Source organism: Cucumis melo, chromosome 8 (assembly GCF_025177605.1).
Source record: "Cucumis melo cultivar AY chromosome 8, USDA_Cmelo_AY_1.0, whole genome shotgun sequence".
NCBI lineage: Eukaryota > Viridiplantae > Streptophyta > Magnoliopsida > Cucurbitales > Cucurbitaceae > Cucumis > Cucumis melo.
Window position 1 is genome coordinate 28256051 of NC_066864.1, and position 26682 is coordinate 28282732.

Here is a 26682-nt window from a genome sequence, read left to right on the forward strand (position 1 = left end):
ATCTTTTAGAGAGAAGGTTGGAGGTAGGTGTATCATTTAGATAATTTTATGAGAATCATCATCCTTTTTTTTATCTCATTCCGAAATGAGAGGTTTATATAGAAAAATCACATGCAAAATGCATGCAATTTATTTCATATAATCTCAACACCTAATTAATCCATTAACTATTTAATGGAATTAGTGGCTTCTAATACATTATAAGCTGCCACATTTCCCACTAACATTTAGTTAATAAGAAATTTTGTCAAAGGGCAATTTGATCATTTGACCAATTAAGTCAAAGTCAAACTTTGACTTTTCTTAGTCAAAAATCAACTTTTTGACTTTTTGCTATTTTACCCGTCTTGACTAATTCTAACCTCCCGAGTATGAATCCGCATTCATTTTTCTAAGATTCAAATCATATTTGAATATAAATTCCAGTCAAAGTTTTGTTTTTTAAAGTCAAAGGTCAACATGTTGACTTTTACAACTTTGACCATTTCAAAACTTTCCAAGCTTCTAAATATGAATCTATATTCATATTTATTTAAATCATATTTAAATACAAAGCTTAAAGTTTATATCTACCGACTTATATCTTATATATTTGTCGGTTTCTCTCTCTTTTCTTAGTATGAATAATTCGAGTTACTTCAACATATTGTTTTTAGTTGAAACTATATGAGCTAGTAGGGGAACCTAATGGACTTATAGATCATGGGCTCAAACGATTCGAGATTAACTGGCTAAACTCTTTTAGACCAAGCTTAATCAACATTCGTTAACTAAAGAGTCATTCCACTAAAGACTCTTAGTTGCACTCCCCTCACTATAGATATATTTCTGTCTACCTGATATAACCATGATGAGTAAGTTGATCCTTCACAGGTTGTTCGTAATCTTGGCTGGGTCAAAATACCGTTTTACCTCCAAGATTACATCTTGCTCCTTAAGAGCCACTGATCCACTATTGAACAATTGGTTTAAGGTCCAACCTATAAACCTAAGTTCTTCTCAGGCCAATGAGAAGGTGAGGCCCCTTGTTCAAGACTTGAATTCAGTCCTTTAGAGAACAACCTATCTACTATCCCAGAAGTGGGTAGGAGTGAATTCCATCTTGCACCATATGTCCCTAGCTATCTTCGGTCTTATCCTTGAAATGGGAGGCTTATTGGGCCAGCGATGATGAGCTGCCCTCACCTATGTAGATCTAAGAATACTACCGAATGAACAAAAGTTTATAGTTAGCTCAGGATTAAGATCAAGTTACCTAGGTCATCATAATTGAAATAGTCAGTTTATAGTTTACGGTGTTATAACTAAAAGTGACTATTTCGAGGTTTCAGTCTTATGCAAACCATTTACATAGGACGCCCTCACTCCCATATCTCTACATGAACGATTCAGGATTACATCGTTTGTACTAACTACGGAGCAGGCAACATCCATAGTGTTTTTCCAGAATAAGGCGCCCAACCTTATTCATACAATATAGACTATTTGGGCTATTAACTCGAACTTAGTCCATGTTTATGTCTCTACATAAAGTTCAAGTGTTTTGACAAACATAGTAAAATAGCCTCGGGACCTTATTTTATTGGTTTTAAGATTATAGCATTCAATAATAAATTTTATTGAATCAAATAACAAAGTACGAGGTTATGACATAAATTCCAACATTATCATGCTTTTCTTTCCCCTTAGAATGAGCAATACATCTATAATGAGCACAATGAAAATTTACTCTAGCTTGAAATACTCGGTTTATTAAGTCTATAAAGGCAGTTGGCGCATTAGTCAAACAAACAACATTACAAGAAATTAACAATGTCATATTTCATTTTAAACACCATCTTTGTTACACTTGGCTCCTTACTCTTTAATTGATGATATCTTGCTCTCAACTATTTTAAAGAACACTAGAGCATACTTTAGCTAATCAAACAAATCATCAATACCTGACAAAAGATACTTATTATAGATTATTACTTTGTCCAGCTATCACTAATCAATACTTACCTTTAGGGTGTCATCTTCTTCTTAGCAATTCCAGACTAGTGCACCTGACTAGTGCTCCCAAGAGAACCATTAGGCCACATAGAATTCTTACTCACGAGTTCCTACAGTGAACCTTTAGCTCCCTCAACTTCGTTGAAGTCATTTTGTATCGTGCGAAGGGATTGGTATTTTACCAATATTGAATTCATAAATAGCTCAATTTCTCTATGGATAGTAATCCTTGAATTCCATCTGGAAATACATTTTGAAAACCTTTATATCAAAGGAATGTCTTCACATTTTAGTTCTTGACTTGGGTATTTATTACAAAAGCCAAGTAAGCAATACAACCATTTCTTAAACTACCTCGCTCTTACCACAAAAAATAACATACGCGAGAAACCTTTCCATTGCCTTTAAACTCACTTCAACATCACCTTGTTACTTAAACACTTGATCTTTTATGATATAAACCTATAGTGGTGTGATACGTTGACAAGAAATCTATTCCAATAGACTCATTAAATTCCAGGAGTAAACCAGGCATTAGTCCCTTCAGATGATAAGTTCGCAAGATTAGCTATTCAAGCACCCTTGAGATTCATTTCTCTACCTTATTCTCAAACAAGTTCTTTGCAACTTGTATAGTCGGAGTTATAAGTTTAACAACATCATCCATTCAGTACTAACAGTAGTAGCATATTAACCTCCATTCTTCAACTATCCTTAAAACTTTTTCATTTGTTCACCTCGTCTTGTATAACTAAAATAGTACATTTGGACAATTAGATGTGCTTCTTTCCATATTTTTCCATAAACACAGTTTCCTGTTTAAGCTTCCAAAATTCATTTCGCTTCGTATCTTTGAATGACCACTGATCGGGTTCTTACGAATAACACTTTAGGATTCTCTCTAACTAATTAATCTACCATCGGACATAACGTAGAGAAATGCCATCAATTCTTCGCTCCTCTCTACAACAAGAGAGTGACAGGTCAAGCCTTCCTTTCATTTAGACAACTCATGGTTCCATGTTCTTTCCAACAAACTAGTCTACCACTAAGGCTTAACTTAGTATAACGCCATCAACACTTTGCCCCTTTTTACAATAAGAGAATGGCAAGTCCCACTCCCTTGTCTTATACTAAATGTTGTCGTTCCTAGACCCTTTAAAAGCTCAAAATCCTCAGTTTTTCTTAGGATTGGCTCACATAATTCTCATACCAACAACAATATTTTGAGTCAAACGAGACATCATCAGTTCACCAAAATTCTTTTTCGGCCTAAGGGTAACTAGTGTCGCTTTAACTTCCTCAACTCCATGTCTAAACTATCAAGAGCATCACGAGTTTTCTTAGTAGGTTGCCTGGATCGTATGCCACAGTTGTGTATGTTTCAATGCAACTTACTTATGCGATTCAAACTCTTGCTAAGTCTCTAATGCAAAGGCTCTTGATTTTCCAAACTCTTGCTAAGAATCCTTTTCAAATGTAAATTTGATAAAATGTATATAAAAAAAATTCTATAAAAAGTTCGACAGCACCTCCCCTAAAATATAGGTTAGCCAAACCTGTAAAGGGAAGAAATTTTGCACTTCTATAAAAGTATGAACAACCACAGAATCCACAACCACAGTTCCATAGTTCCAGAGTTTCAGGCAGAAAACCATATTCTATTTAGATATGTCGTACAAAATAATTCAATCAAAAGAGGGATCTCCCTAATCACAAGTTCTTAACCTTACTCTCGCTACCTCTAACCACTCCATGATGTATTACAAAAGATAACTATATACATACAAAAGAATAGTGGACATATATAATAAATGACAAGAATTCAACCATCACTTGGCCTTTGATGTAAACCCAAGATTTCCCTAGGATCATTTTCTCTTGTCATCATAGTTGGGATTACTAAGCTAAAAGAAGAAGAAAAAAAAAGAGAGAGAGAAAAGGAAGGAAGTGGAATTGGATAGCAAGCCCACCATCGCAAGCCCATTTGTTTTTTTTTTCAGCCCAATTTCATTTCTTTCCTCCATCATTTTCCATCCAAACTTTCAGAGCACTTTGAGGAGAGAGTGAACGAAGAAGAAGAAGAAGAAGAATTTCGTGGTTTGAGGTTGAAGAAGATAGGAAAGAGTTCATGCAAAGCCAACCATTTCAGAATCTGGGTGCAACTGTCAACCTCTAGTTGTTTTGTTCGGTTTGAGCTATCTAGAAGGAACTAAGAGGTGAAGTTTGATTTTCTTGAAATTTATTTCATTTTCCAATAAATTTTATGAAGGAAGCGTGAGCTGAATAGTATGAGAAGTTAATGGTTTTTGAAATGAAAAACAGAGCACAAAATTTTCGAACAAACTAGGAGAATTTCTGGTGTTCTCTGATGCTTTGAGTAGTCTGGAAGTTCACAAGTCGAATCAGAAGCTCTATTTGGTATAGTTAGAAAGTTTATTCAATATCTTAAAACTTTCATGAAAATTTGGGGAGCCAAAAATGACTTTAAGTGGGGTTAATTGCAAGAGATAGATAAGGAGTGGTAGAGAACCTCGAATTCTGTATTGTCTGTGTTCGGGGCAATTCTGGACGAATTGGTTGAGAATCTCATTTTCATTTCTTCAAGTAAGTTGTAGAGTGTTCGAAAATGAAGTTTTTTTATGTGTATTGCATTAATTTTGGTTAAGTTTTGAGGAAGTTATGGGTGTTTGAAGTTAGGACATCGAATCTGAAAAATCTGGAAATGTGGGTTGTAATGTGATTCTTAATCTAATTGTTTAGAAATTCATGAGCATGGAAGGGCAAAACCTATCTATGATTCTAATGCTCGATTTTGGTTGTTGACAGGCCAAGAGGAAATAAGCCGAGTCTACAAACTGGGAAACTAGATAAGACTGTGAGTGACAAAACAATTTCTAAAATGTTATTAAACAGTTGTTCATAATTACATTTTTTACATGTTTTTCTATGAATGATACATGTTTTTGTGAACGGTTTCAAACATGAGTTTTGAGCTTAGATTTTCTAATGAGGGTCATATTCGAGCACGTGGCTAATGGCTTAATGAAAAGTAGTTGAAACGATATCTTTTAAAGTAAAGCATGTGTTAGCAAATATTTGTAAAATGATTTAAAGTTTTTCACGAGCAAACTGAATAAACTTGAGTTTTACAAAAGATAACGATAAACAGGCATGTTTAAATGTTTTCATGTGACTTCGTGGAGCTTTCCATTGATTACATGACTAAGATATTGAGCCTGAGGCTATATGGTAACGTGTGCACACAGGTTAGATTTCCGTTGTCGATGTTGAGTGTACTCCGTGACAACGATGCTGTCGTGAGTGCTGGGTGGGCCCCACTACGACAAAGACGATGGGAGTGTCGGGCGAGCCCCACTACATCGTAGCACTAGTAAACGTTGGTTGTACTGGGCGTGCCCTACACCACGTAGATCGATCATGTTAGTTAAAACGTTTGATGTACTTGTTATGCCTGTTAGATTTTTTTTTATGATGAACTTGGAAGATATCTTAGAAAGCCTTATTTATTACACGTTTATGTTAAATGCTTTGTTTGAACATATTTATACGTCTAAAGGTTTATCACATGTTTCGATGTCCGTATTTAGAGTTTTAAATTTAGTCACTCACTGGGCCTCGTAGCTCATTCTTTTCAAAATGTTTCCCACTTTTCAGGTAGAGATTGAGCTCCCGGTGCCTGATACACTGCCAACGTCTGCTGAAAGTTCCGAATCAAACTCTGGTTGGAGTTGTAATTTGAGTCTGTCATTGTTGAAATGTTTTGTAAGGTTTAAATAATATCGTCCTGGAGGTCATGGTTATAAAACTCTAGTTGTATAGGTTTTGGTCGTGATGTTTATATCAGGTTATTTTACAAACCAAGTGATGTCAGGGCTGCATCTTATGTATGTTGGGAAAGTTTTCGTGGTTTCCTCTGTGTGGTGTTCTATGTTGAATATTCTATATCTAAGATTGGTATGTTTATCGGGCTTAACGTTCAGTAGGGTCAGCAGGGATCGTTAAAGGAGACGATGTCTGTTGGCTTCACACCGTCTTTCGGGTCTAAGACAGCAGGTGGTCCGAGAGGGGGCAACATTTGATCTCTACCTGGGGGGGAGAAAACATTAAAAACGTAAGTCGAATACTCTGTGAGTGGCAAGTTTCTTAAATGTAAAGCTCGTAAAATATACTTTAAGAGAAAAACTGTAAATATGCATTAGTAATAAAATATTAATTGAAAACGCCATTAACTCATAGCCATCAGTCCTTCAACAACCTGTAGTCGATCCAACCATGGTAAGACATCTAAAGGTACGGCCAAAGATAGCTTGCACATGACAAAGAATCATGCAGCCAAAATTAGCTCACGCATCTTTAGTACCTGTCACGATGGCAACCTCCAACCAATCTAATCCAACCATGATAGCATACTAAGTATACGGCCCGAGATTAGCTCACACGTGCTCCATATCCACAAGAAAACATGCTGCCAAACAGAGCTCACGTAAACTTAGCACCTACCATAGTAACAACATCCATATCTGCTTCTATATGCACATAGAGCCACCCACCACGGGTTAAGCTAGGCCTGAAGCCACATCACCATCCTCCATCCACATCCTTGCTTATGTTCAGGTTTTCGGATCTCCTGTCACGGCCTCTTTCAGTCTTGAAATCCCCTGATAACCATAGGTAACGCTATGGAAACACATTCACGTAGCCTTTAGGGAAATCACCAACATTATTTCATAAACATCACATGTTTAAAGTTCAAAACCAAACATGGTTAGAAACACATTTCAAATCATTTTCGATCTTTAGCAATCGATACATCCTTTTAGAACTTATTCAAATCTAGTTATAAATCAATGAAGATTTTAAAAATCGGTTGTCATCTTGAACTTGCTTAGTAAGTTGGTTTCAACCACAATTCTGAAATACAAGAGTTCATGGAATACCAAAATTCATATTTGAAAATACTTTTGACATATAGAGCATAAAACAATCATCAAGTAATCGTCACAATTACAGTGTACTATAATGACATATTTAAATTTATAACGAAAATATTTGAAAATAACCACTCACTATCAATGACTCGATCCCCCAGGATTATACACTTTTCCCACCTCAATTTGGCCTGAAGCAAAGATTAAGGTCTATCAGTTAGCTTCACAAAGCAAGACGACGCAACAATCTTTAAGTCACTTCATAAGACCAACTCAACTATTTTATGTTTCTAAGGTCCCTAAATTCTCAATTTGCCTTAGATTAGACTAGACTTTTCACCTACGAATCCTTAGACTTGAAGTCTAATTACTTAACACAATAAGCGTTCAACTTAGTTCAAGCTTAACGGGTCTTTTATGTGGGTACACTTTTATCTCCATTATTAATGATGTTTTAGGATTTTATATCCATTATATCACACAAGACCAACAACCTTGAGCACTTCCTAAGATTTAGATTGAACTATTCCCCAAGTGCTTTAATTTAGGCTAAAATTTCACTTTTGGACCCTTAAACTTCAATTTAAACTCTTAACGCCACAAGCACCCAAACTTAAGTCATCTTTTTTCAATATTCATACCTTAGAGGTTTAGATCCATTAACAATCTCAATACAACACTAACAAATAAATAACTTAGAAACTTACCCAAACTCATTTAAAACAACCTTCACCATGTTGATCAATGCTTCCAAGTTCTCTAAATCTTCAATTCCTCATACAAAACAATATGGGTATTTAAGAACTATGAGAGAACCCACTAAATTTATCTACAACCTTATCAAAAGCTTGTCAAAATCGCCTTGATAACACGTTAACGCCTTTCTAAATTCAAATATAGGATCTAAAACCATTGTGTGTTCGAAGCTTATATACACAACACCTAAACAAAACTCTAAAGTTAGAAGAAAGTCCCTTCTTGACCTCTAACACTTAACTTTAAAACCCGAGTCTTATGAGTAATCTAATCTTAATGCTTAGATACAATGGGTATGTAAGAACTCGAAGAAAATTTACTTAATAAACTCCAAAACTTGCCAAGAACTAATTAAAGTACTTTTAACTTCAATGGGCAACATCCTAACCACCTTCTAAGTTCAAAATCAAGCATCCACCACCGTGGTTTAGTCAATACTATTACTAAGATTAGATGGGTACTCAAGATTGACTCCAAAAGGCTTAAAATCTTACCCAAGCTGTGCCAAATGCCTAATTTCGAGCTTTCGAACTGCTGGATAGGAACTCCTTTAAAACCCAAATCTAGCATTAAAATGTAATGGGTATCATGAAAATCAAGTCGAAGTTTAATGGGTAATTAAAACTCATCAAGAAATCCAACTAGAATAAAGAAGATTTACCCAAAAATTAGTTTCAATGACAAAGAGTTGGAAAAGAATGAAGTTGATAGCGGTTTGACTTGAAGAATGACTTCGATTGAGCCCAAAGACTTCAAATCATGACCCACGAAGGGTTCGACATGGTGTGGTTGTCGTTCAACTAAATGGGCAGCGTGGCGACAGTTGATAGGGGTCTGCGAGCCACGCTGTGACTAACGCACGAAGAAGAAGATATGAACGTCTACTTCGACTGGGTTATGTTGGCCAGCGAGTCAAACGTCACAAGGGGGTGGCTGATGGTGGCGTCGACTAGAGGAGAAAAAGAGAAGCAGTGAGCGGAAAAGGTTTCTAGAGAGGGGAAAGGGGCTTCATGATTTGGAGAAGAAGAAGAAGAAATTTAGTTGTTTATTTATTTATTTTTTAAAAAAACCCCACTAAAAGGGAAAAAAAAAGAAGATAATAATGATAGTAATAGTGAGAAATGACCATAATGCCCCCAACTTAACATTATACTTCTACTTTGGCCATTTTCTTATATTTTCCATCATTTTAACACTTAATTTCCAAGTCTTATTCCAAACTAAAATTGTTCCAATTTCCTTATCACAACAATTCAACCTTAAAAAATTGGAAATTGGATTTAAACTTATTTTTCACAATTTAGAAAATATTAATATAAATAAAAGGAGAATGGAATGAGGGCTTACACTTTAAGTTGTCCTCCATTATCTAGCAAAATATTTCTGGCACCTTACAAAAACTTCCATAATTAAAAAAGAATACGTCTATGATGCAAACTAAATCTCAAATTAAAGCAACTATCATCTCGAGACTGACTTTTGAATATGGTTGCCTTACTTTGGCTTTAGACCATAGTGGATAATTTGATCTGGTTTGCATTCTTGAAGATACTTCATTCCCCTGATAATAAAAAGACTTACATAAAGTTACAATATAGAAGATTAAGTCTCCTGATAGGATACAAAATATTACTAGAATGTTCGAAAATAGAAAGGAAATGTATTATAAGTTATAAGAGTATAGAATATAAAAATGCTTGACTATAAGAAAGCCATTTGAGGCTCACATAAAATGTCACTCAAAGTTGAGAGATCTACAAAGTGTCAGCTCAATACGAGATTTTATAAAAGAAATTAGTATCATAAATTTATAAATGCTAAAATAAGATATAAGAAAAACATAACTTCTAGCAACATCGACGGCAAATCTCAAGGCTTTAGATGGAGATAAACGACCTTTCTTTTGAAGATAGTAACCTAAATCGCCTTGGAAGATGAAATGTACATGGAAGAGGGAATAAGTTGATATAAAACTAATCATCATTCATCATATATGAACAAAAGATGTAATGAAATGCTTGCTATGGAACATGATGAATAAAATAGAGAAAAATATACACAAGTGAAAAGGCTCTTTGTCACACCCCCTCCCAGACTACCTGCTAGCTTAAATCGAAAGACGGTGTGAAGCCGACGGACAACACTTCTCTCTACCGATATCTGTCGACTCTACTGAAATCATTAACGTGATAAACTTGCTAATCTAGTATAAAAACTATTATACATGCAACACAACACAACAGAACCTAGACTAATCATAAACATACATGAAGTGTAGCCAGAAAATAACTGATTTCATGAGTAAACCTAGAGACACCTTAATCAAAACATAACCAACAAAGGTTTATACAACCGCAGGTCCTAAATCTTACACAAACTGTAGAGTATCTACATCATACAAAGATATAAATCATAACACAACATACTCTATGCACAACTCTAACCACGTACTGGCAATCAATACCGAAGCTTCAGCAGACTAAGGCAGTCTATCAAACACCGAGAACTCGATCTCTACTTGGAAAGTGGTTAAAACATTTTGGAAGGGTAAGCTATAAAGCTCAGTGAGTGACTCAGTTTAAAACTAGAAATTTAAAGGTAAGAGCACGTGAAAGCTTACACATATAAATCTATTTATACAAGTCGTAAACATAGACATATAATAGTAATAATAGCTTCCTCAAATACTCAGTATATACGTCATTGACATCTAGCAAGGCATATCAAGTATATCAAAATATTTTAACTAACATGACAAATCTACGTTGTGTAGGGCACACCCAGTACAACAAACGTTTACAAGCTCTACGATATAGTCGGGCCTGCCTAGCACTCCCATCGTCTTTGTCGTAGTGGGGCCAGCTCAGCATTCACGACAGCATCGTTGTTACGAAGTACACTCAACATCAACAACGAAATCTAACCTATGTGCACACGGTACAATATAGCCTCGGGTTCAACACCTCAATCATGTAGTTAATGGAAACATCAGAAAAATCGTACGAAAACATTAAAACATGTCTGCTATTTTCATCTTTTGTAAAGCTCAAGCTTACTTAGGTTGTTCGTGAAAAGCTATAGTTCTTAAAATAAAACTTGGTAACTCATGCTTTGTTTGAAACACAGTGGTTCAAAAACTTTTCAGACATTCGATAATCATGTGCTAGCATAAATTTTCATTAAGAAATCTAGTCTCGAAACTCATACTTGAAAATAATCATGGAATTTAAATGATTTTTAAAGATTTTTAAATAAACATGTAGATCAGTCAATCATAATTAATAATTAGGAGAAAAAAATATTTTCAAAACTGGTTTTGGTCACTCACAGTCTAAGACTAGTTTTCTGATGTGTAAATCTGACCAATTTCCTCTTAGCCTGTCAAACAACCAGAACAAGGTGTTTGAAACCTAAATATTATGATCTTCAAATATTATGATTGATATGGCTCACTAAAGATGATGCTTAAGAAGTCTAACTTTAAGAAATAAAACCATATTCCACACATTTCTCAAAATTTTCCATATTCGCAGCATGACATTCAAATGATCATAACTCTTCCAATACTTATCCAAAATGAGATTTTTTTTTCATGTCAAAATCTTCATTTTGAGGTCCTCTAAAACTTACCTAGAGACATGAAATTCTGATTCACTTTGTATAATCTCAGATATCCGTCGAAACAGAACCACTCCAACAATCGCGTATACCACGATCCCTTTAACTTGTCCCTACAATTTAACTTATTTTTAGTCGTTTTTGGTTCATGATTTCTTCATAAGTTTTATAGTAAATTGAATAAGCTTTCCAACCATACCAAATAGAGATCCTAACTCTATCGATACATCCTGAAATACTAAAAAAACCAGAGATCTCTTGATTTCGCATGAAAACAATCTGTCCCGTCTTCTCTGTCAAAATTAACCTAATAAACATCAAAACTTTCTCAAGCTTTCTTCATAAAATTTGTTTGATAATGAATTAGATTTCAATAAATTTAAATCTCACCTCTTAATTCTGTTTGTGTAGCTCGGAATCAATAAAAAGCCAGAGATGTGCTTAGTGAACTATAGAGATGTTTGTCTTGCAAACTCCTTGTCTTCTTCAACATAGATCTTTGACCTTCTTCTTCCTTTCTCAGACTTCTACCCTTTGAAATCTCCTCTGAAATTTGGTGCAAAAATGGTGAAGAAAATGGTGAAGAAATGGATGAGGGAAACTTGGCGGTGGAGGGAAGAGAAGAAGAAAAGAAAAATGGAAATTTTCTTCTTTTTTCCTTCCTTTTTATCCTTTCTTTTCTTCTCTTTTTTTTTTCCTTTTTCTTTTTATAGAAAAAAAACATTAATTATATACTTAATTTCCAATTTCTTTTATTCCTCCAATTTCTTTTGTTCCTTTGATATTAAAAAAATCCAAAGAAAAATATCGGATTTACATCTTACCTTCTCCTTAAAAATTTTCGTCCTCGAAATTTAGATGTCTTTAACTAAAAAGTATTGGGTATCTCTTCTTCATCTGATCTTCTGGTTCCCAAGTTGCGTCCTCCACTCCGTGATGTCTCCACAAAACCTTTATGAGTGGAATCGTCTTGTTTTTCAAAACTTGTTCCTTTCTGTCGAGAATCTGAACTGGTTCTTCATCATAACTGAAATCTTCTTTCAATTCAGCTGGTTGCTCTCACAACACATGTGATAGGTCTGGTATATATTTCCTTAACATGGATACATGAAAAACATCATGTATTCGAGCAAGTTCTATTGACAACTCAAGTTTATACCCTGCTGGTCCCACTCGTTCTGCTATTTGATATGGTCCAATATATCTAGGACTTAACTTACCTTTCCTTCCAAAACAAATAACATCTCACCATGGAGATAACTTCAAGAAAAGTTGATCTTCAACTTGGAATTCAAGTTTTTTCGTCACCTATTCGCATAACTTTTGTATCGATCTTGGGCTGTTTTCAGGTTTTCTCTGATTAACTTAATATTGTTTGTCGTAATCTAAACCAAATTAGGACCTACTAGCTTTCGCTCTCACACTTCATTCCAGCACACAAGAGTTATGCATGGTCTGCCGTATAAGGCTTCATATGGTGCCATACCGATACTGATAGCTATTATTATAAGCAAACTCCATACGTGGCAAGTGGGTATCCCAACTTCCCTTAAATTGAAGGACACATGCTCTTAATATGTCCTCTAAAGTTTGGATGGTCCTCTCAGACTGACCATCTGTCTGAGGATGAAATGATTTACTAAACTTTAGCCCTGTTTTCATTGCTTTCTGCAAACTAGGCCAAAATTTAGAAGTAAACCTTGGATCCCTATCTGAAACTATGGACACTAATACTCCATACTGACTCACAATCTTATCGACATATAATCTAGCTAGCTGGTCTAACGTATATGTCACTTTAAATAGTATAAATCATACCGTCTTGGTGAGTCTGTCTACTATTACCCATATACCATCATGTCCACTGGATGTACGAGGTAATCTAAATAGAAAATCCATAGTAATATGCTCTCATTTCCACTCTGGCAGTGACAAAGGATTAAGTAATCCTCCTGGCCTCTGTCTCACTGGTTTAACCTGTTTACAAATCAAACATCTATCAACATATTCAACTATCTCTTGCTTCATTCCAGGCCACCAATAAGTGTTCTTTAAAGTTTTGTACATCTTGGTGCTACCTGGATGCATAGTATAAGCTGAACTGTGAGCTTCTTCTAGAATAGCATCCTTAAGCTCACTGACATTCGGAACACATAATCTTCCCTGTTTAACAATGGCTCCATCTGTTCTCAACTTAAACACCTCCTCTAAGCCTTGCTTGGATTTTCCAAGCTTCTTTTGTAAATTATTGTCCTCTCACTGTCTTCTCACAATCTTAGCTACTAGAGAAGATCGGACCTGAAATTGAGCTAAGAGACTACCTAAATCCTCTGCAGTCACTACTGCCTTGGAACCTCTTAACTCACTTAACAAAGCTGCTCAAATACCACACAAAGCACTCTTCGGAAGTCTTGACTTCCAACTTAATGCATCCGCTACTACGTTAGCCTTACCTGGATGATACTCTATAGTACAATCATAATCTTTAATCAGTTCTAGCCATCGCCTTTGTCTCAGATTTAGCTCTTTCTGATCAAAAATATACTTCAGACTCTTATGATCAGTGAAAATATGGCACTTTTCTCCAAACAAATAATGTCTCCAGATCTTCAATGTTAAAACAACTGCCGCTAGCTTAAGATCATGGGTAGGGTGATTACACTCATGCGTCTTCAACTGCCTTGAAGCACAAGCTATTACGTTTCCATCTTGCATAAGCACACAACCTAATTGTCACACCCCACTCCCGAACTACATTAGACCGAAAGACGGCGCGAAGCCGACCGACAACAATTTTCTTGACCTATATCTGTCGACTCTACTTAAAACTTTAATGTGATGAACTTACCAATCTAGTATATAAACTATTATACATGTACACAATGCAACGAATCCTAGACTAATCATATACATCATAAAATGTATCTCGAAAATAACTAATTTCACAAGTAAACCTAGAGACACGTTAACCAAAACATAACCAACAAAAATTTACACAACTGCAGCTCCTAAAGCTTATACAAACTGTGGAGTATCTAAAACATACAAGGGTGGATATACATCATAACACAATAGACTCTATGCCCAACTCGAAACACGTACTGGCAATCGATAACGGAGCTTCAACAGACTAAGGCAGTCTATAAGGCACCGAAAACTCGATCTCTACCTGGAAAGTGTGTAATACATTTTGGAAAGGTAAGCTATAAAACTCAGTGAGTGACTCATTTTAAAACTATAAATTTAAAGATAAGAGCACGTGAAAACTTTACACATATAAATCTGTTTATACAAGTCGTAAATGTAAACGTATAGTAGTAAGAATAGTTTTCTCAAATACTCAGCATATACGTCATTGAAATCTAGCAAGGTATATCAAGTATATCGAAATATTTTAACTAATATGACAAATCTACGTTGTGTAGGGTACACCCAGTACAACAACGTTTAAAAGCTCTACGATGTAGTGGGGCCCGCCCAGCACTCCCATCGTCTTTGTTGTAGTGGGGTCCGCCCAACACTCACGACAGCATCGTTGTCACGGAGTTCACTCAACGTCAACAACGGAATCTAACCAGTGTGCACACGGTAATCTCTAGCCTTAGGCTCAAGATCTCAGTCAGTAGTTAATGAAAAATTTCATAAATCATCTAAAAATATTAAAATATGCCTACTTATAAATCTTACACAAAGCTCAAACTTTACTCAGCTCTTTCGTGGAAAACTGTAGTTCTTAAAACAAAACTTCTTACTAATTCATGCTTTGCTTAAAACATTGTGGTTTAAATACTTTCCAAACATTTAAGATCCACGTGCTAGCATAAATTTCACTAAGAAATCTAGTCTCCAAATGTATACTTGAAAATAGTCATGAAATTCAAATACCTTTCATGGCTTCGTAAATAAACATTTATCGCATTCAATCATAAATAACAATTATGGAAAATATTTCAAAATTGATTTTGTCACTCACAGTCTTGAGCTAGATCCTTGGTTTGTAAGCTCAGTTTAATTCTTCTCAACTTGCCAACAACCCAACCGAGTATTAGAAATCTAAACATTCTAGTTTTCTAAAGATATACATAACATGTCGCACTAAAGATGACGCTCACGAAAACAAAGCTTAAGAAATAAAATCCTATTTCAACAACTCTCTGAAATTTTCAGATTTCTAACATAAACTTCAAATGACTATAACTCCCTCAATACTTAACCAAAATGAGTGTTCTTTATATCACAATATTTATTTTCATGTCTTCTATAATTTACTTGAAGGAAAGAAAATACGATTCCCAACAGATTGCTACAGAAATGGCCCGAAATATAGAGAGTTTAAAAATAGAGTCTTCTGCTATCCCCTAACTTGTTTCTGAAATTAAGCTTACTTCCAATCATATTTAGCTCACAATTTCTTCATAAACGTTGTAGTAAATTGAATAAGCTTTCCAACCATACCAAATAGAGATCCTAATTCTACTGGTACTCTCAGCAATACAAGAAAAACCAGAGACATCCTAAATTCGCGTCAAAACCAGCTACCCTGTTTTCTTCATCAAAAATCACCCAATGAACATCCGAATTTGCTCAAACTTTCTTCTTAAAATTTGCTTGAAAATGAAGTATCTTTCAGTAAATTTAAACCTCACCTCTTAATATCTTTTGAAGAGTTCAAACCGAATTAAAAACCAGTGATGTGCAGAATGAACCAAGATTCTCCCATGGATACACTTTGCTTGAGTTCTCCTTCTCTTCTTCAACCTCAAAACTCTAGTAAAATTCCTATTCTTCTTCCTTCCAAACTCTCTCTTAAATTTTCTCTGTAATTTGAAGAAGGAAAAATGGAAGATGGATAAGAATTATTGAAGAAAAAGCTTGGCGGTGAAGGAAAGAGAAGAAGAAGAAAAGAAAAATGAAAATTTTCTTCTCTTTTTTTTCCTTTTATCCTTTCTTTTCTTTTTTCTTTATTTTACTTAATAAAACCATTAAATATATATATATATATATATATATATATATATATATATATATATAGACACACACACACTTAATTTCCATTTTCTTTTCTTTTCTTTTTTTTCCACATTTAAAGAAATTAAACCAAGAAAATATTGGGTTTACACTAATCCTTGGCTCGAAGCGTCACAATAAATCACATAGTCCTTCCCTATTACAGGGAATGCCAGAATAGGTGTTGTGACTAATCTCTTCTTCAATTCCTGAAAACTTTGTTCGCATTTATCTGACCACTCAAACTTAGCATTCTTCCTTGTTAAAGCTGTCAAGGGAAATGCCAATTGTGAGAAATCTTCAATAAAATGCCTATAGTATTTTGCCAAACCCAGGAAACTACGTACTTCTGTCACACTGGTTGGTCTTTCCCAATTGACAATCGCTTCCACTTTTCGTGGATCGACACTAACTCCTTTTGCTGAAACTACATGACTCAAGAATACTACTTGTTCCAATCAGAACTCACATTTGCTGAACTTAGCGTACAACTGTTTATCACGTAGAGTTTGTAGAACAATCCTCAGTTGTTCCTCATGGGATTCCCTGTCAACCGAAACTAGTATATCATCAATGAACACGATCACAAACTGATCTAAATACTGATGGAATATCTTGTTCATGAGATCCATGAAAACCGTTGGCACATTCGTTAAATCGAATGGCATAACTCAGAACTCATAGTGCCCATACCTCGTTCTGAATGTTGTCTTAGGAATATCTGATTCTTTAACCTTCAACTGGTGGTATCCTGATCTTAAGTCAATCTTAGAGAACAATGTTGTTCCTCTTAGCTGATCAAATAAGTCATCGATGTGTGGTAAAGGATACTTGTTACATATTGTAACCTTGTTTAACTGTCTATAATCAATACATAATCTAAGAGTACCATCTATGCTTTTCACAAATAGCATTGGTGCTCCCCAAGGCGATACACTAGGCCTGATGTATCCCTTGTCAACCAGTTCTTGTAATTGCACCTCCAATTCTTTAAGCTCGCTCGGAGCCATTTTATACGGTGCCTGTGAAATAGGTGTTGTTCCTAGTAACAATTCAGTAGTGAACTCAATCTCTTTATAAGGTGGCAAACCTGACAGATCATCTGGAAATACATCAAGAAACTCTTTCACCATAGGAACATCTTCTGGCTTCAGCTTTTCTCTCTACACTACTACCACGTGTGCAAGAAATGTTGTGCAACCTTTCCTTAACAATTTCTCAGCTTTCAAAACTGAGATTAAACTCCTAGGAACAACCTTCCTCATACCTCTAAAAACCACTTCAGCAAAGCCTGGTTTTCTTAAAACCACTTCCTTACTATGGCAATCCATAGATGCATAATGAGCAAATAAGAAATCCATTCCCAAAATTACATCTAACTTTTGTAACTCTAGTGGTATCAAGTTCACTAGCATACTGATATCTTCTACTAAAACTTCACAATTACGCAAGACTTTATTGACAATTAAAACATAACCAACTGGAGTGTATATAGCTAACCCCTCAAATAAAGAAGGCTCTAGCATCCTATTCAGCTTAGTCAGAAATATACTAGAAACAAAGGAATGCGTAGCACCTAGATCAAATAAAACAACTGCAGGTTCACTACAAATAAGAATCGTACCAGTAATAACGTCTGGTGTATCCTCCGCTTCTTGTTGAGTCATAGCATAGACATTTCCCTATTGCATGGGTCTTCCAACAACTCCATTTTGCCTTGCACCATTGGGGCCCTTTATTGGAACCACTGAAACTCTCGGTTGCTTAACTGTCTGGGACCCAACTCCCTGATCTCTCTGAACTGTCATGTTCAACTGCGGGAAATCTTTCTTGAAATGTCCTGGCTATTCACAATGGTAACACACACCGGCACCCACTAAACACTGACCCCGATGGTTCCTACCACAACTTGTGCATGCGGTTCGCCTGACTGTACTAGCAACGGACTCTTGAGCTGGCTGTGATCTTACTGTCGATCTAGTGGATTGACTAGGTATTCTCTGGCTCTGTCTCTGAAAAACACTACCATAACTCATGTTCCTCGATGCTTGGCCTCTAGACCGACTCTTAAACTCTTGACGGCCTGAAATATTTACCCTAAGTGTGAACCTTCGCTGCTCACGACCTCTAAACCTGCTAGCTATTGAAGCCCCATGACGAAGCTCCACTGCCGACTTCTCTTATGTTATACTCTGCTCCACGCGAAGGGCAGTCTCTACTAATTGAGAAAAATCTATCCACTTAGCAATGGCTGTAACTAGGGTACGTATTTCAAAATGCAACCCTCTTCCAAACCTTCGAAACCTGTCACTCTCAGATGCCACAACAACATCAGCATACCATGAAAGCTCAGTATACTTTCTCTCGTACTTAGCCACTGAAAGTGATCCTTGTTTCAACCCTAGAAACTCATCCCTCTTGGCCTCGCAGTATGTGCTGGGATAATACTTATCTTCAAATATGCCTCAAAATGTCTGCCAGCCTAAAGTATGTGTATCACTGTGTCTAGCTAATATGGATTTCCACCATCCTTCAGCCTCCTTCTGTAACAAAAATGTGGCCAATCTAACCATTCATTCCTCAGGACAATTCATCACGTCAAAACATTTTTCGAGCATATTCAACCAATCCTCTACATCAGTTGGATCTATAGAACCCGTTAAACACTGTAGCCCTTAACTTCTTCAGCCGTTCAATTCCATATGCCTTTTCTAGATCACTAGGCTCTGCTCTCTCTGGCCTTCCTATCTCCTGTGCAGTTCTCGCAAACCGCTCCTTTCTTACCCTAACCTGAACTCTTGGGGTACTAGATTCCCCTACAGACTGACCTTGGGTAGGACCTTGCATCTCGTCCTGATTCTGCCTGCGTCGTCTGCTAGTACGTGGTGGCATGACTCCTATAATATGTCAACACATTAGACATACTATAGATACTTAACTCAAATGCATGATACTAAATGTCTACTCACATGTTAATCATAACTGGACTTACTTCTACCATTACTTAGACCATACTCCACTAGTTCCCTCTAAGCTAACTTGACTTCCAACTATTTACTTTCCAGTTTCTTCTTAGAGCTAACTGCTTTATCTTAATTCCCATGGAGCAAACTACTCTAATACCAAGTTGTTACATCCCCTCCCGGACTACCTGCTAGCTTAGACCGAAAGACGGTTGAAGCCGACCGATAACACTTTTCTCTACTGATATCTATTGACTCTGCTGAAATCATTAACGTGATAAACTTGCTAATCTAGTATAAAAACTATTATGCATGCAACACAATACAGCAGAACCTAGACTAATCATAAACATACATGAAGTGTAGCCCGAAAATAACTGATTTCACGAGTAAACCTAGAAACACCTTAACCAAAACATAACCAACAAAGATTTATAGAACCGCAACTCCTAAAGCTTACACAAACTGTAAAGTATCTATATCATAAAAAGATATATACATCATAACACAACAAACTCTATGAATAACTCTAACCACATACTGGCAATCGATATTGAAGCTTCAGAAGCCTAAGGTAGTCTATTAGGCACCGGGAACTCGATCTCTACCTGGAAAGTGGGTAAAACATTTTGGAAGAGTAAGCTATAAAGCTCAGTGAGTGACTCAGTTTAAAACTAGAAATTTAAATGTAAGAGCACGTGAAAGCTTAGACATATAAATCTGTTTATACAAGTCGTAAACAAAGGCATATAATAGTAATAATAGCTTCCTCAAATACTCACATACATCATTGAAATCGAGCAAGGCATATCAAGTATATCAAAATATTTTAACTAACATGACTAATCTACGTTGTGTAGGGCACACCCAGTACAACAAACATTTACAAGCTCTACGATGTAGTGGAGCCTACCCAGCACTCCCATCGTCTTTGTCATAGTGGGATCCACCCAACACTCACGACAGCATCGTTGTTACGGAGTACACTCAACATCAACAACAGAATCTAACATGTGTGCACACGGTACCACATAGCCTCGAGCTCAATACCTTAGTCATGTAGTTAATGGAAACATTAGAAAAATCGTACGAAAACATTAAAACATGTCTACTATCTTCATCTTTCATAAAGCTCAAGCTTACTTAGGTTGTTCGTGAAAAGCTATAATTCTTAAAACAAAACTTGGTAACTCATGCTTTGTTTGAAACACAGTGGTTCAAACACTTTCCAGACATTCGATAATCAAGTGCTAGCATAAATTTTCATTAAGAAATCTAGTCTCGAAACTCATACTTGGAAATAATTATGGAATTTAAATGATTTTTAAAGCTTTGTAAATAAACGTGTAGATCAATCAATCATAATTAATAATTAGGAGAAAAAAATATTTTCAAAACTGGTTTTGGTCACTCACAGTCTAAGACTAGTTTTCTGATGTGTAAATCCTATCTATTTCCTCTTGGCCTGTCAAACAACCAGAACCGAGTATTAGAAATCTAAATATTATGATCTTCAAATATTATGCTTAGTATGGCTCACTAAAGATGATGCTTAAGAAGTCTAACTTTAAGAAATAAAACCATATTCTACACATTTCTCAAAATTTTCCAGATTCGCAACATGACATTCAAATGATCATAACTCTTCCAATACTTATCCAAAATGAGATTTATTTATGTCAAGCTATTCATTTTGAGGTCCTTTAAAACGTACCTCAAGACATGAAATTCTGATTCCCTGTGTATAACTCAGATATCCGTCGAAACAAAACCACTCCAACAATCGCGTATACCACGACCCCTTTAACTTGTCCCTACAATTTAACTTATTTTTAGTCGTTCTTTGTTTACTATTTCTTCATAAGAGTTGTAGTAAATTGAATAATTTTTCTAACCATACCAAATATAGATCCTAACGCCACCGGTACACCTTGAAGTACTAAAAAACCAGAGATCTTCTGATTTCGCGTGAAAACAATCTGCCCTGTCTTCTCTGTCAAAATTAACCTAATAAACATCATAATTTGCTCAAGCTTTCTTCATAAAATTTGTTTGATAATGAATTAGCTTTCAATAAATTTAAACCTCACCTCTTAATTCTGTTTGTGTAGCTTAAAATCAATAAGAAAACCAGAGATGTGCGTAGTGAACTACATAGAAGTTTATGTTTCAAACTCCTTGTCTTCTTCAACATACATCTTTGAACTTCTTCTTCTTTCTTTCTCAGACTTCTACCCTGTGAAATCTCCTCTGAAATTTGGTGCAGAAATGGTAAAGAAAATGGTGAAGAAATGGATGAGGGAAACTTGACGGTGGAGGGAAAGAGAAGAAGAAAAGAAAAATGGAAATTTTCTTCTTTTTTCCTTCCTTTTTATCCTTTCTTTTCTTTTCTCTATTTTTTTTCCTTTTTCTTTTTATAGAAAAAAACCATTAATTATATATTTAATTTTTAATTTCTTTTATTCCTTTGATATTAAAAAAAACAATCCAAAGAAAAATATCGAGTTTACACTCTTAGAATGGTTTTATCATATTTCCAAATGTTGAACATGCCTATACCTCCAAAGAAACCAGAGTAGGATAGCCAACCAACTCTATAAGTACCATAGCATTGCAAGTTGAACAATCCTACTAGTATCACAACAGTAACAAGTACTAATACATCTACACCTCTACTATCACAAGAGACCATTGTTAAAATGTTATGCTAAACATGAATTTGAAAAACAAACTAAAGAAAAGTAGCTAATTAAGTCTTGCAAATCAAAAAGAGCTCAAATGATATGTTGAATTAACAGTCAAAGAAACCCAGGTCTTCAATTTATTGATAAAATGAATACAGGTTGGTTAACTTATTCAAACACTGCATCAGAGAAGAAAATTGCTACAGTTCGATAATATTTGTTAATAATTTCCATGGCTACTTTAGTTGATTTACACTATCAACTTGGCCTATGAACTATTAAATTTATTTCAACTTATAGTCTAACACCAAAAGTTGTTGGTCTCTATGATTCGTGATGATTCTGGATGATCGTAATCAAATCATAGGAAGAAAATTGAAAGTATCATACCTTGAGCCATATAGCCATGAGTGCCAGCAACATTAGTGGAATAAAAAGCATCAAACTTTAAAAACCTTGGACCCCCAAAATCCGCCACATGAGCTTCAAAATCCACATCCAACAAAACATTCTTCGTTATCACATCATGAGAAGATTCAGAATTATTTCACTAAATCAATAATCAATTTGTGGTATCCAAATATTTGCTAGAGAGAAAGGTGGGTTAACAATCATCGTATTTTGGTATGTAATAACATTAGTTAAAACAAGCAAAAAAAAAAAAAAGTGGTGCACACTTAGCCAAAATTAGTAGAGGGGTCAAAATTTTACCTTGGAATCTACATACGTAATTAACTTTCTAACTTAAAAAAAATTTAGAGAATATCATCATAAGCAACAACTTTCCTACCCCTGAAAGGCACATCTGACCTTGAAGAATTGTTGCTTCTTCTGGGGTTGACAATGGTTGAAGCAAGCTTATGGCTTCTTCCATGTCTGCTTAGTGGCACTTCAGCCTGCAAGAGCTTTGAAGATAATTTCTTGTTCTTGTTAACACCAACATTAATCCCTTGTCGCCATTAGACTTGAGGATCATTCGCCTATAGTATCAAAACCTGTAGAATTGTACTCAATTTCATCATTCATAATGATAAGTATCAGAGTAGCAAATCCAAATTCGGTCTGAAGCCCTAGATAATTACATATATTTGCACACAAAATCAGAACCACAAAACTACCATAGTAGTTGATAACAAGATATAACATTTTACCATGGCACCAAAAGAACAGAATTTGACAACTTCTATAGACAACAAGTCGCTTATTCAGAAGAAAGGAAAAAAGACAAACCAATATCCCAAGGATTTCCAAATTGAAAACAAGGAGAGAATAGATTGTTTAACATGTACTGACCTAAAATCTTGGAAGAATCATATGATGCAGATATTCTTGGTTACCACCCACCTTAAACGTTATAACTGCCAAAATCAATAGAAATCAACATAAAAACAAAGAAGAACAAAAATCATCAAGGTTTAATATCCAACCACTTAAGAAGTACAACAAATAATAATGATAAACAAATACAAAAAACCTCACACGTTACCAACATGAATTCCTTTATTGAGAAATCTAGCAAGAAAAAAACTATCTCAGTTTATTAACTATTCTTTTGGACTATTAAAATGCAATGAGTTAAATTTTGAAGCTACAAGCACTGAGTTAAACTTGACAAATAGCATAGCAAAATGGTAATGGAATAGCATGGATGACAGTCTCATATTTAAGTAAATAAAAGTAGAGCTAAATCTGCTAAGAATTCCAATCTTATGGCTGGGGATAAGAAAATAAATACATAAATTGTATGATAATAAAAAAGAAAAACTGAATAAGTATACTAGTATAGCATTTAAAGAGAGTTATCTCTCCAACGGAACTCATCTTCAAAATTCTGTCTAGCAAAACCCAACTTCGTCTTTTCATAAATTTCAACACAAACCAACATGTAAGTAATTATAAATACACCACATTGTCATTTCTACTATTTCTAACGATATTACCTATTGATACTTGTGCACTTCCATCATAAACCAATATTATAAAATTATTCCAAGGGCATTTAAAATATTTTCAAGGGAGGATATCTGGCATGAGAGGATGGAAGGTTGGAAAATTCAAGTAGTTAAATTTTATGTAAAACAATAACCAACAAGGCTAGAAAAAAGGACAGTTATTTGTTGGAAAGCTCATACTATTGAATACAAAAAGGAGAAGCTAAATATGGATGTTTTTCTATCAATTGTTGGTCCATTCTTTCAAGGAAGAAATGGAGAACTTGTTCGGCTTCTTTTGGTATTTCACAAATTATAGTTCGACAAACTTTTATATGATTAGAAAGTTTTGATGTAAATTCCTTCCAAGCATATAATCCATTGAATAAACGATCAGATTTCATACACACAATCAAAACATGTAAAATCCTCCAACATAAACATAAAAAAGAAACCCTAAATTAAGTAAATCGAAAGTGACAAACTGAGAAGAACGAAGTAGTATTATAGATTCACCTCAGCAGGGAGGCACTCAAGCACAATAGCAAGGTAAACCAGAGCGCCGATTCTGACTCGTTGAGAGTAACAACCATTCTTCAAGTAGCAGCCGATTCCGCCGACAGGAAACTGGAGGTCGATTTTAATAGAGCGAGAGACAGGCTTCTTCTTAGGACCGCCACCGCCTCTTCTATCGGTAAAGCCTTTCTTCGTCTGATTGGGAGGTATCTCAATGTACTTCCTTCTTGCTTGACACTTACTAGTACAGGATGGTGGGGTAAGAAAAAGAAAACGAGGATTGCTTTTGCCATGCATGCTGAAAAAAGAAAAAGAGGATTGGTCAGCGGGTTTTGGAGAGTTGAAAGGGTTTGCATGAGATGGGCTCTAATTTGGGGGGAAATTGAACTAAATTTTATTTTAATAGATTGAGTACAATAAAATTATTTAATGATTTTACCTTTTATGAGGATAAATCACTGTCATAGAAGAGTAGAATCTGGAAACAATATTTTTTCTACCAAAAATGCACATTTTGACATTTTATGACATTTTTTTCTTCTCTTCTCTCTATTTGGATTGTAATGAACTGTCATGGTAGGTTGTTTTTCTTGTAGTGAAAGGGATTAAGAGATTGCATCTCTGAAGAATCACATTAAAAGTCGTGATGCTGCTGAATCAAGTCATACACATACTTTCAAGAATACTGACAAAGGAAAGACAGTTATGCAAGAAAGTCAACCACAAAATTCGATCTCAATTGTGTCACTATCTGTTCAGCAGTTGCAAGAGATGATTGCAAACACCATGAAAACTTAATATGGTGGACCTAACACCATGAAAACTTAATATGGTGGACCTGCTCAAACTTTCTCTTTGTATTCCAAGTCATATATGAAGAGGATCGACAATCTCAGAATGTTGAATGGATACCAACAACCCAAGTTCCAACAATTTGATGGAAAGGGCAACGCAAAACAACACGTTGCTCATTTAATTGAAACATGTGAAACTACTGGTACACGAGGGAATTTGTTAGTAAAACAGTTCATTTGAACCCTCAAAGGAAATGCCTTCGACTGGTACACCAATCTTGAACCTGAATCCATTGATAGTTGGGAGCAGCTTAAGGGACTTTCTCAACCACTTCTACAGTACTCGATGTATCGTTAGCATGATGGAGCTTACAAAGACAAGACAACAAAAGGGAGAGCCAGACATTGACTACATCAACCGATGGAGAGCTCTGAGTCTTGACTATATGGATCGACTCACCGAATTGTCTGCAATGGAGATGTGCACCCAAGGCATGCATCGGAAACTTATTTATATTTTGCAGGAAATAAAATCTCACACGTTTGAAGAGTTGGCAACTCGTGCCCATGATATGGAATTGAGTATTGCCAATAGAGAAGCAAAAGATTTCTTGGTTCCAAAAATAAGGAGTCACAACAATGAAATTGATGACACTAAAAAGATTATAAATAGTGTCATAAATGAGTCTATGGTTGTTCATGCAACTCCTTCAAAATCTTTCTATAAAAGAAAAGAAACAAAAATTGAAATAAAGCATGATGGCGATGAAAAGGGACGGACAACTCTTAAAGAAAGACAAGAAAAAGTTTATCCACTTTGATGTTGCAGACATATTAGAGCAGGTGCTAGAGAACCAGCTTATTCAGCAGCCATAATGTAAACGACCAGAAGATCGAGTCATTGGTCATCCTGTTGACCAGAAGATCGAGTCATTGGTCATTCTTTATACACAATCTTTTAATTTTTTTTTTACACGATCGTTTACATTTGTCTACTCCAATCTAAATGATTTTTTTCAAGATTCTTTATACACGATCTTTTAGATTTTGCTATTTTGTTGTACACAGTCTTATACACAATCGTTTAGATTTGGTTACCCAAATGTAAATGCGTAAAAAAAAAGAAAAGAAAAAAGACGATGGAAAGAAATCGCAACAAAAAAAATAAGCGGAAAAGTAGAAAGACGATGAAAAGAAATCGAAGCGAAAAAAACGAAGAGGAAAAGAAGAAAAATGATGGAAAGTTTAAACGACATAAATAAAGAATTGAAAAATAAGAAAAATGATGGAAAGAAATCGCAGAAAAGAAAAAGAGAAAAGAAGGAAGACGAAATCGCATGTGAAGACGGGGAAGACGAAATAATAGGAGGAAGATGAATCGCGAGGAAAAAAAGAAAGATAGAAGGGAAAACTTGGAATATTTAAAAAAAATGGCTAACCTTATGGGCTAAGTTTCCCAAAAGAAA

At 35.3% G+C, this 26682-nt stretch overlaps 1 protein-coding gene and 1 long non-coding RNA gene across 2 annotated transcripts; both read right to left on the reverse strand.

Annotated features, from left to right (window-relative positions):
• Window positions 1-5112: 5112 nt before the first annotated feature.
• On the reverse strand, window positions 5113-22514 carry LOC107992139 (uncharacterized). The gene is made up of 8 exons (XM_051088215.1): window positions 22366-22514; window positions 21382-21541; window positions 21192-21284; window positions 21006-21105; window positions 9202-9264; window positions 6275-6696; window positions 5629-6105; window positions 5113-5416 (listed from the first exon to the last, which is right to left on the reverse strand). Exons 1-6 carry the CDS (start codon window positions 22373-22375, stop codon window positions 6598-6600), a joined length of 525 nt encoding a protein of 174 aa, XP_050944172.1. The 5' UTR covers window positions 22376-22514; the 3' UTR covers window positions 5113-5416; window positions 5629-6105; window positions 6275-6597.
• Window positions 22515-22773: 259 nt separating this feature from the next.
• LOC127150448 (uncharacterized) lies at window positions 22774-24740 on the reverse strand. The gene is made up of 3 exons (XR_007822760.1): window positions 24423-24740; window positions 23269-23333; window positions 22774-22970 (listed from the first exon to the last, which is right to left on the reverse strand). It is a non-coding gene; the product is annotated as an uncharacterized LOC127150448 (long non-coding RNA).
• Window positions 24741-26682: the final 1942 nt, after the last annotated feature.